Source organism: Sebastes umbrosus, chromosome 22 (genome assembly GCF_015220745.1).
Source record: "Sebastes umbrosus isolate fSebUmb1 chromosome 22, fSebUmb1.pri, whole genome shotgun sequence".
In the NCBI taxonomy this organism is placed as follows: Eukaryota; Metazoa; Chordata; class Actinopteri; order Perciformes; family Sebastidae; genus Sebastes; species Sebastes umbrosus.
The window spans coordinates 22,999,975-23,012,124 of NC_051290.1; the positions used below are offsets into that span (position 1 = coordinate 22,999,975).

The 12,150-nt window shown below is 41.7% G+C and overlaps 1 protein-coding gene across 1 annotated transcript in view; it reads right to left on the bottom strand.

Moving 5' to 3' along the window:
* Positions 1-6,151: 6,151 nt before the first annotated feature.
* The window catches only part of hdac8 (histone deacetylase 8), a 46,268-nt gene continuing 40,269 nt past the window's right edge, over positions 6,152-12,150 (bottom strand). Inside the window, exon 11 of the mRNA XM_037759752.1 lies at positions 6,152-7,687. Within this exon, the coding sequence (XP_037615680.1) occupies positions 7,665-7,687 (23 nt within the window). The 3' untranslated portion in view covers positions 6,152-7,664. The remainder of the gene's footprint in view (positions 7,688-12,150) is intronic.

Below are 12,150 nucleotides of genomic sequence, written 5' to 3' on the forward strand. Positions count from 1 at the left end.
CATTCTCCTCTGCTGTGGGTCGATTTAGACGATTTTATTCATAAGGGACAAACAAAAGGCTGCTTGGGGGGAAAAAGAAAAATCACCCAAAGTGTCGTTGGGGAACCTCCACCAATTCATCCCCAAAAAACCCTCCTCTGTCCCTCCCCCACGTCCTGCTAAAAGTCCATTCACCATTCATGTCAATAGTCTGTGGAAGGAGGACGTCATTACGCGCCAACAACATGCGTCGCCGTGGTCAAGTGCCACGCGCTCGGCCTCTCTTCCGTTAAGCAGATAAAAGGTGGCATCTGTCTTTATTGTGCGAGTAAATCCCCTCCGCCATTGACCGCAGACACTTCACATGTTGATGAGGAGGAGGACGTATAGACGGAGGCCCCCTCCGCTTTGTTCCCCCGGGGGGGAGACGTTATGCAAATCAAACAGACCGTTTGTGATTTCCATCTTAGCAGGACAAATAATTATAGCACGCTGGTCCGGTCCGGTTGATGGAAAGAGTGATGACACCTTTAAAAAAACAAGATTTTACAGATAGAACTTCTTTTTTTTTCTCCCTACGTAGATGCATTGTTTTGGAAAATTCCCCAAAGTTAAACAGACTTATGCAAATATTTAGCATAAAGTCTTCACCCAACAGGAAGCAAAGAGGAAGGACGAGGCTTTGGTTTATCTAAACTAATCACCAGCGAGGGTCAGATGACGCTCTATTCAAAGCACCGGCTGAGTGGTGGAGGGGCCCGTCGCTGCTCATTTGCATAAAAGTCGTTGGAAAAGTTTTTTTGGCGTGGAGCAGTAAAGGTGTGTTCAACACAAACCAGAACAGGAAGAGATGTAGTAAAAGGGAACCAGTAGATCACAATGAAAGCAGTTGTTTAGCCTCAATTATGACGTTTCTGTCTCTGGAACACTTTATGATTCATTGGTTTTGTTTAATGATACTGACAGGAAAAAGAATAAAGAACCTTTTTCAAGAGGTTTAATGAAACTGATGGAACATCCGAGCATAACAACATGAGCTAAAGAGCCCTGGATGCTACCATAAGAGACTCAACATAACAACTCATCACCTTCTGATTGAGCAAACCCTCGATTCCAACACTGTCTTCCATTTTCATATCGGAAAATAATAAATCTGCATGCGTCTAGAGGACGACAGCTAGAGCCAAATACAAATTACAGCTCAATGCTGGCAGGGAAGCTCTGTCTTCACCGTGATGTGGAAGACTGTTTTTCCTTTACAGAATATGTTGCATCACACGGCTGGTTTATGTGGGAAAAATCTCCATAATTGTGTCTCTAGGTAATTTAAAACAGGGTTGAAAGTGGACAAAAGTTATGTAACATGGTACTCTATCCTAACCGGGACCAGTTGTTCCCCAAAAAAAGTCACCTGATGATGAACTATTCACACAATTGTGTCATTTCTGACCAATTAGAAGGGAAATGTATTTTATGCTACATTAACTTATTAAATTAAGTAAATCATTAGTGTTTCCCATCACATATTTGCTGTAAACTCATAAAAAAGTGGTTTGTTCAATTATTACAATTTAAAAAAAAAAAACTTCCGTCATCACAGGAAACAACTTAGTTAGGTTTAGGCAACAAAATTACCTTCACCTAACTAAGTCATTTTGTTGCCTAAACCTAACTAAGTAGTTTTGTTGCCTAAACCTAACTAAGTAGTTTTGTTGCCTAAACCTAACTAAGTAGTTTTGTTACCTAAACTTAACTAAGTAGTTTTGCTGCCTTAACCTAACTAAGTAGTTTTGCTGCCTAAACAGAACTAAGTAGTTTTGCTGCCTTTACCTAACTAAGTAATTTTGTTGCCTAAACCTAACTAAGTAGTTTTGTTGCCTTAACCTAACTAAGTAGTTTTGTTGCCTAAACGTAACTAAGTAGTTTTGTTGCCTAAACTTAACTAAGTAGTTTTGTTGCCTAAACCTAACTAAGTAGTTTTGTTGCCTAAACTTAACTAAGTAGTTTTGCTGCCTTAACCTAACTAAGTAGTTTTGCTGCCTAAACAGAACTAAGTAGTTTTGCTGCCTTTACCTAACTAAGTAATTTTGTTGCCTAAACCTAACTAAGTAGTTTTGTTGCCTTAACCTAACTAAGTAGTTTTGTTGCCTAAACCTAACTAAATAGTTTTGTTGCCTAAACCTAACTAAGTAGTTTTGTTGCCTAAACTTAACTAAGTAGTTTCCTGTGAAGACGGAAGTATATTTTGAAAAGACTGGATTGGAAATGGACACGTGTTGCGGGACCTTCGTAGGAAAACGCACGAAAAATGAGGAATAACTTCAAGTAAGATATCATACGAACTGTTGTACGTTGAATATGGATGTAAAATGGAGAGATATTGTGCTGAAACATAAAAATCAGGCTCATAAATGATAATAGGCTATAAGTGATTAGCGAGACTGATGACATGGGAAAGTTTTGGTATTAGAATATGACAACAGAACATTGGAGCTTTTGGTATTAGGGATTTTCATTTCTGCTACATATCTGTAAACAACCAGGAGACCCTTCCTTCTCATATACAGTATATATCAGATTGTACGGGTCACGGTGGAACACAATGTTTTCAGCTTTTTGTGAAAATGCGATCCAGGGATTCCAGCGGTGTCCTGAATCCTCTCGAGGCCCCCCGAGTTTTTCTAATTTGACTCTGGGGCGCAAAAAAACCTACATAAACACACACAAAGTCTCACGTCTCTCATGTTTACAGCCCCTTCCCGGTTACCGTGTAACCCCCCCCACCCTTCACCCTCACCCTCCTCCTCCTCCTCCCAGTTTATGAGATAGAATTTCAATCGTCTCTCCTTTTCCAAACTCGTAAACGGTGTAATGAGTTTCATTTGCTTCGGCTACGTTGGGCTCAAACCGCCGAGGTGACCGCAGCAGTGTTCATAAAGATCACAGGGAATCCTCACACACACACTGCTGCTCAGCACATGCCAGCTCCGGCTGCTGGTGACTCCTACATTTGGTGTGAATATCCAGGCCATTAATTTGGGGAACATCACTTCTAAAGGAAACTGCCCCGACATTTGTGGTTCCTCTTTCAAACGCTCTCCATTAAAAAGCCTCTATTAACCGGCCCACACTGCATAAATCACACAGCACAGACACATGACAACAACGTGCTTTCCTGTCTTTTATTTCAACAAACGCCCGCGGTATGTACAGCAAAACATGCCAACAGCTTTTTTTTAAAAAGTCATTCTGTGAAAACAAATCCATGAACATAAAAAGAAATGTTCTTTTCAATTCTCAAACAATTTGATAACTTTATGCTAAAATGTTCCTACATTACATTTCATGTTTCATCTGCAGAGGATTTGAAGATTTTGGTCAAATGACACTGAGTTTACAGTTTTGTGAGAAGTGCAGTCACATACAGATATTGAGAAATAAACGGTTAACTTTAAAAGTGTTACTTTTACTTAAAGGGCCTGTTTGTAACTTCTTACACGTATAAATCATTGCTGGTCGGTGTCCCATGCGTGCTCGCGTGTGTCTACGCTGTTCAGACTCAGACTCCAACACAAACTACAGTGAAGCACCAAAACCTCTTGGTTGTATCTAGTGAAGCCCGTCTGTTAAACAGTGTTGGCTGCGGTCGGAGGACGCGGGGGAGACCGTAGCTTTGGTCTCCAGGACCGGAGTCTCTGCTGTACTCTGCTCCTCTGCCTGCCTTCACTCACACACCGCGCTCGTTCTCACTTTTTCGCTCCACTCTCACGTGCATGTGCACACACTCCACACTGCAGAAGAGTTAGCAGCTCTGAGAATATCTAGTGAATGAACAGCTGACGTTTGTTCAGAAATAAATGCTGCAGCTCCTCCAGACCAACAGAGGTTTCCCGTGTCTTGTGAAGTGATGAAGAAACGTTATCGTCTCCGACCAAAACTCCGCTGTCTCCCCTGTTCCCTCCGGCCGCGGTCGGGAGGCTGAGGCAGGAAAAGCCAACACTAGGATCAGCATTGATTCATGGAGAGACCTTCGTCTGGTCAGCTAACATTACTGCCAAGCAGCTGAAATATAGAGTGATATTGTGCTTTTAGCTGACGTGTGTCGCCTCACTGTTTTGAGCGATGCTCGTTCATGTCTATGTAGAGCGAGCACAAGCGAGAGCAACAGGACGCTGACTTTCGTTGACTTAACGGCCACAGGTGTCGCTGTTAACAAGACATTTCTGATTCTTACAAACAGTCCCTTTAAGGGAATTTAGATATGAGTGGATGGGTGAAAACCTGCCGCACAGAACCCCAACGAAGGGGCGTGTCCGATGGTGTGACGTCACTTTGGCTGTGCGGATTCTCGCGACGCTCGCGGATGCAGCGAGCCTGAATCACGCTAAAGCCTTCACTCGTGTCAAAATTCCACATGAACCTCCGGCTACATCCACACTGATATTATAATGTATATCTCTGTACACATGAGCGTATTAGCACCGATTTAGAAATAAACTGCATCCATTCTACCACGCCTGAAAACCCCATATCACATGACCATTCACGTACACTGGGCGTGCACCACGTGCTGGTGTAAACAGGAAGCAGCTTTGTTTTCTCTGCGGTTGGTTGCTTTGTTACAGAAAATACAATGTAGGGAGTATAGACCGCTTCAGTTTGGGTCCATGTTTACTTCCTGTCAGCTGGTTTCATTCACACACACACACACCCACACACACACACACACACACGTGGAAAAACATTTCAAAACTATGTTAGAACGTTAACTGAACCTTTGTTTGGATTTTTACTTTGGTACTTTGCTCTCCGGCTGGATAGGCTACCTGTGCTGCATGAATATTGATATCATGAAGGGAAAAAGAAAGTCATTTTCCGGCTCTGCGGCACACACAACAACCCCGCTACCGGGTGAGAGAACAAGGAACCCGACAAAGACGGGCCATTCTGCATGCGCTGCCTGCGCAGCAGAGCCGGCCAAAAACGGCAATGCCTCACCCTCTTTGAGGGACAGGCAGGAGAATTGTCAGTGAGCGACTAAATAGCAAAGCGGTCCGTTTCATAACTTCAATTAATAAAGTCAATAAGATGGTAATCTGCATGAGAAACGATGCACAACAACCAAAATTCAGTTCTAATAATCAGGTTTCCACTGTAAAAGGGCGTCAGCAGTGTTTTCAAACGTCTCCGTTTTAGGGGTTCTAAAACGCCGGAGTATAGTGTGGACGCCAGGCTCCGTCCTTTCCACGCTTCCCCATTTATTGTCTGTGTAAGCAGCCGTGCAATGCATTCTGGTAGCGTGGTGGTGCGATTCGAGAGACGGGGGCGTCACGTTGGCCGCTTCTCATTTGAATAAAGTTGAGTTCTAGAGGCTACTTAATGCAAATCAGGGGCGTACGGAGTGACTCACCGCCTCTGGAAACTTAAACTAAACGTTGTCGATCCAAAAAAAAAGACAGATTCATCAACTGCGTGGATTATTTCTTGCATAAACTGTTTTTCAGTTAGTTAGATGGTAATCTGCATGAGAAATGATGCACAACAAGAAAAATTTGGTTATAATAATCATCCGCTTACAGTGATACCAATTTGACCCGGACAGATGTGATCACTAGGATCAGTTTCCACTGTTAAATGGCGTCAGCAGCGTTTTGTTTTAGGGGTTCTAAAACGCGTAGTAGTAGTTGTGCGGACGTCAGGCGTTAACGTAGCAAAAGTTATGCGTTAAAGGTCCCATATCGTGCTCATTTTCAGGTTCATACTTGTATTTTGTGTTTCTACTAGAACATGTTTACATGCTGTAATGTTCAAAAAAAACTTTATTTTCCTCATTCTGTCTGTCTGAATATACCTGTATTCACCCTCTGTCTGAAACACTCCGTTTTAGTGCATTTCAACGGAATTGCAATGGAATCGTGTTGCTAGGCAACAGTTTGGGTCCATGTTTACTTCCTGTCAGCTGATGTTTATTTACATACACTGCAACAGGAAATAAACTGGGACGCATTTAGAATTTTTACATTTAAAACCGTGTAATGGTCTAAATATTGTAGATTTGTGACATCACAAATGGACAGAAATCCTAACAGCTTGTTTCAAACGCACAGTATCTGAATATGAGCTGTGTGTATTTCTCCGTATATTGAGCGTTTTCATAGTTTAACAGTATTTATATATCACTTAAAACTGCTTTATAATATAAAAGACATGAAAATCTCACTTTTTACAATATGGGGCCTTTAAAACAAAAGTGTGGATGAGGCCTCTGCTTCATTAACAGGATTTGAAGATTTCTGTCTGATGTGCAGCTGTTGTAGTGACTAATGTGTCACATCACAAACACTATAGCTAAACAAGATGTTTCTGTTTTCCAAACTTCTATAGACGTGAAATAATCAGATGCACTTTGCAGCTATTTTTAGAATTGTTTAGGCATTTTAACGACCTACAGAAAGATTGCAGCTGAGAAAAACCTACGAATTCTACATGTACAGCCTCTGCAGAGTATTTTGGGACGTCATATTTATTTAATTTATTACATTTACAGGCCACTAGAGTGGAGATCATGTTGTTTATTTTGAACAGAGCAACTGTTTATACTGCAGACATTTTTTTCATTCCACTTTTCCCAAAGATTTTCAAAGATTCCGATCAATGTTTTACTGATAAACTGGAAACGAGGACATGTGATGCTACAGCTGAGAATAATACAGAAGTTATTAGTGTCCTTCAAACATTTCAGGACTTGTGAAGGGTACATTTCCTGTCAGTCTTCAAGCAGCAGCCATGTTTGTTTATTGACCTGAAGTGAATTGACTTCACCTTCTTCCCCAGTCCCACCAGACCACTTTAGGTCTGCTGCTTTTATCTAAAACCTTCTAAAAGTTCACCAAATCTTTGGAATTTGAAACGGAAAACATGCAGGGAAAGTTCTTTTTTTTTTTTCCATGGACAGACAATAACAAACTGTGTCCAGATGTTTAATTTACAGATTTTTGCCCAGAAGGTCTAAACAATGTGGCTGAGCAACTTCCACAATGTCTAACTGGCCCAAACCTTTCCAGACTGTTTATTTGTAAACTTTCCAAGTTTCTCAATTCATTGAATGCACTATTCAGGACTTTCCAGACCTGTGGAGAAACACGGTTTCATAACGAGGCGTTTAGGGAACCTCAGTGTTTTCGCTTTTTGTCTGTTTTAGTGCTTATCTGTCCTCAGGGGGGCTGAAATCACAGCAGCACCGGGGTGGACGTGAAACCGGACACCTGCAAAAATCTGTTTTTCCCGTTTAGTTTAAAATATCCGACTGATACACAAACGCATCCCTTGATACCCAAAAAACTCACTGGCTGTAAAAAAAAAAACGAGTTTTACAGAACCACACTGAACTCACCACAAACTCTCTCATTCACACAAACACACATACCTTTTTCTGAAAAAAACAAAAGAATTATAAACAGTGTACAGCCCCCCCCACCCCCCTCCCCTTATTAAACCGTTTTCCCCTGGAAACACTCAGCTAATGTTTTCCAAAACCCTCTTTTTCCTGCCTTCGTCGCTCGCTGCCTCGGGGGCTGAAGGGGTCCGCTCCATATTGTCTTCATTAAAGCCGCCGAGCATCGACCTGGTTTGGAAACATGGTGTGTGTTTGAGGAGGAGGAGGAGGAGGAGGAGGCTGCCGACTCCTAAACCACATTCTTTAAATTCCCTGTAAACAAGAGAGAGAGAAAGAGAGAGAGAGAAATGAGAGGGGTGAGGGGGGGTACATGGGTGAACACACACACACATATAAGAACACAAATACATTCACACCAACAAACGAAGGAGGAGGAGGAGGAGGAGGAGGAGAAGGAGGAGGAGGAGGAGGAGGGAAAAAAGGGTCAAATTCATCACATTAAAGTGGGATACAAAACAAGGTCAAATACACACACATACATATACTGTATATATACACATATATATATATATATGTGTATATATACACATATATATACATATGTATATACACACAAACAAATACAGGTTTAGTTTTAGTTTTCATATATTTAGATTTAGTTTGTTTTTGTTTTGGCGACTCCTCTGGTTGCTAAAAGAAGTCTGATTGTATAGAAGTCTCTGAGAAAATGAGCCTACTTCTCTATTGATTTATTACCTCAGTAAACATTGTAAACATGAGTTTATGGTCTCAATCTCTAGTTTCAAGTCTTCTTCAATACAGCATGATGTTCATTTAGTAAATGATGGTCCCATTTAGAGTCAGATAGACCATAAAGCAGGGGATGCTTTAGGGCGGGGCTACCTTGTGAATGACAGGTCGCTACCACGGCGTTGTCCGGTCTGGGAGTCGTCCGTGTTTTTCGTCTTTCAACTTTAACCCTTTCACTGTGTGTTTCCCTTCATGAAAGTTACATTTTGGTCGCTTAAAAATGCCTTATTCAGTGTTCGGTTGTACTTAGCTCCACCCTCTAGTGTCACTTCTGGTTGCAAAGATGGCGACGGCCAAAAACCAAGACGTGACGGCCAAAAAACGAGATGCGATGACCAAAAAATCAAGATGGTGACGGCCAAAAACCAAGATGGCGACGGCCAAAATGCCAAACCTGAGGCTTCAAAACGACAGTCCACAAACCAATGGGTGACGTCATGGTGACTACGACCACTCCTTATATACAGTCGTTGGGCTCAATGTCACGAGAGTTGATGGAAATTCATGCGGTCTCCTTTATTCGGTAGTGATTTATTATAGCCAACAAACTAAAATGAATTTATGTTAATTTGTATTTCATTCGTTTAAAACCAGGACACATGGCTTTCCGTTTAATTTTAGTGTCTTAAAGGATATCGTTTTTATTTAGTTCCAGTTTACTAAAAAAATATTTTCAGTTTTAATTTACTATAATAACCCTGAAACACACACACACACACACACACACACAAACAAACACACACTTGTCCCAATAAAAATGCAAAATAACATCTGGCCTCCGCCACCGGAGGAAATACAACATGCAAAAAGGGAATCGATATGGAAATTACAACGTTCAACACTGCAAGGTCATTTGCATGACGACACAGATTGGTTTCCAAGTCTGACACACACACACACACACACACACAGTTTTGACACAATAGCTGCATTATAAAGTCTAGTCGCTGGTTTGTTTTATACGTTACACTGCAAACAATGCCGCTTTGTTTGTCTATTGTTATGTTAAATTGCCTGATTGAGAAAATAAACATGTTGCACAAACACGTGCTCGGCTGATGAGTAATTGCCCTGACGCAGTGAGGGAGGATGTCCTGTTTGTTGGCCATTGTGGAGCTGTCAGTGGAGTCCTGTCATGTTCTGCCCGCAGTAACAACAGCTTTATCGAGGAACTGTTTTTAATGTTTCCATGTGTTTTTCCTTCCCCTGGATGCTGATCACTCCGTATCTTAGAGAAGGTGATGCCACTGGTGTTTTCATTTAAAGCTACTTTACACAAATACAAGCACAGATTTAAATATCAACACCCAGAAAAAAGTGCACTGCTCATGTGCTCAAACAGAGGCGTTCAGATCGACAGAAACCTCCGGATTCATTTTAACAAGGCTACATAATGTAGATGACTCCCAGTAAAAAAAAAACCCTACAGGTTCATCTGGCCAAAAACGTTCTTTCTACCGTTAAGCCCACGACTGTCCAGGAGGAAAACAGGAAATGACTGTTGCTGTGATCCGAAGTGTTATAAAGCTTTGTGCGGTGTTTTGGCGTTTGATAAACCTTCAAACTCATGGATTACTCATCACTATGGAGATTTCTGACCATTTTATTCCAACAACCCTCCACAGCCCTGTAAGATGTACACAATCGTGATAGTGGATCTGTGAATCTATAACGAATAACAACACATTCTCACTCCCAACCAGTCAACAATCAAATCGTCAGACTATGATGCTCTAGGTAACCCTCTAGCATTAGTTTTGGACATGTCAAGGACAGCGTGTCAGTTTTTTTTTTTAGGTTTACTTACACATCAAAACTACCTGGTTAGGTTTAGGAAAAGGTAGGGGTTTGGGTTAAAATAACTACGCTTGTTACGTAAAATATCTAAGTTTAAAATAACTAAGGTAAAATAAGTCAACGTTGACTTGGTTTCACACGGGACACAAACAGCGACCTCCTGTGTGAAAGTCCTGTTATTGATTGACCTGTTCAACCTCCCCTCCGACCTGCTCTACACGGACTATCACGCTCTTTATACGTCAGTTCAGCCGGTTAGAATGTTATCCGGTCATTAGATGGGCGTTATCAGTGGTTATAAGTCTTAGAGATGTGGGTCAGTAGGGGCCTACTACACCCACTAGTAGGTTTTATCATCTATTCCCGTGGGAGATCACTGAAAGAAGGAATAAAAGAAGACGACAGCGACCTGTAGTGACCATAGTTATTATGACAGGAGCAAAAGGTGAATTCAGGCGCTGTAGTATAGACGGAGTGAATATGTGGTGGAATTTGGAGGCAACGGATGGGACACAAAACACAGTACTTTCACCCAGGAGACCAACAACGCTGTGTAGTTGTCTTTGTGTTCACAACCTTCAATTTCACTTTCCCTTTTGAGATGTATGTTAAACCAAGACAATCTTTTTTTCCTAAACTTAACCATCTAAATCTAAAGACGTTAATCGTTTTGTGTTCAAACGTAATGTTTTATGCAGTTTGAACGTAGTGTCGGAATGTGTTGCTTTTAAGTTTCGCTCTCACTTTTACAACATGGTAGTAGGCGTAGTAAGGCCCCTACTGACCCACATCTATGGTGCTTATAGCGAGCGATGAACATTTAAGTAAGGGATAATGTACAGCGAGCTGGTCTTTATTGTGAAAGAATCCCCGACAGGGCGATGCTGCACCCCGAAGCGAAGCGGAGGGGTCTCTCATCGCATTAGTAGTTTTCAATAACATGCATAAAACAAAGTTGTGATTTATCAAACGTATATCTCTTATTCAAGATAATATAAGGTTATGCAGAAATGGCAGCAAAAATGGTTAGGAACGGTCATTTACACACAAATTTGATCGTCTCACAATTTATAGATATAAGGCCCACTGTCAACCGATGGGTCCCCAGAAAAAAAATTGTAAACACTGGACTAAAAGATTCATTTAAAAATGTGAAAAAGTAGCAGATTCTTTCATCCTTCCCCCCACCCACCAGTTCTCTCACTCTGCTTCTGCTTCTTCTCTTTCCAGATGTAGACAGTAAATTCTGGTAAAGTGACGAGCGTCCACGGGGGCCTCAGGTATTTACTACCTGCAAACGTTAATCTATCACAGCATCTGTGGGTGGGTTTTATACTGCATGTGTGTGTGTGTGTGTGTGTGTGTGTGTCTGTGTGTGTCTTGTTGGAGTTTAAATGTGTACATATGTCTTCTGCGAGCATGTCTTGGGTGTATATCGTTGTGTCGATGTGTATGTCGAGCATGTTGTCAGCAGAGGGGAGAATTAAGGAGCACGAGTAGCAGGATGTAAAGATGCTGCAATATTTCACTCACAGAACACACTCACAGAACACACACACAGAACACACACACACACACACACACACACACACACACACACACACACACACACACACACACACACACACACACACACACACACACACACACACACACACACACACACACACACACAGAGATAAGATACAGTCACACAGAAAAGCTGGCACTTTACACACACACTATCTTCACACTGATGAAGCTGAACACACACCAGCAGCCCCCGGGGGAAATCACGCTACCAGAGTCTCGTAAACACAGAGTTGTGAATGCACACACAGTCAGACAGCTGCTGCCGCCTCTGACAGTCACCTAATAAAAATCACATTTTAATTGACACGCCCGCTTAACAAGCCTCAGTGTGAATGCATGAGAGAGAGAGACAATAGGAAATACTGAGTAATCCCCCAAATAGGAAACACTAGAGAAGCACATTCAGCCTTTCTATTTGAACACTTGTCACCGTGTTTATAGTTTGTTTATTCTATCAGTATTCAGTTTATATCGGGATGATAATAAAAGCAAACTGATGTCTGTGAGAGACGTGGTAGTAAAAAGGCTGTTTGATGACTTATTAGACACGTTAGCAACGTGGCTCTAATGTCTATCCAACACTTTGGTTCTGAGTA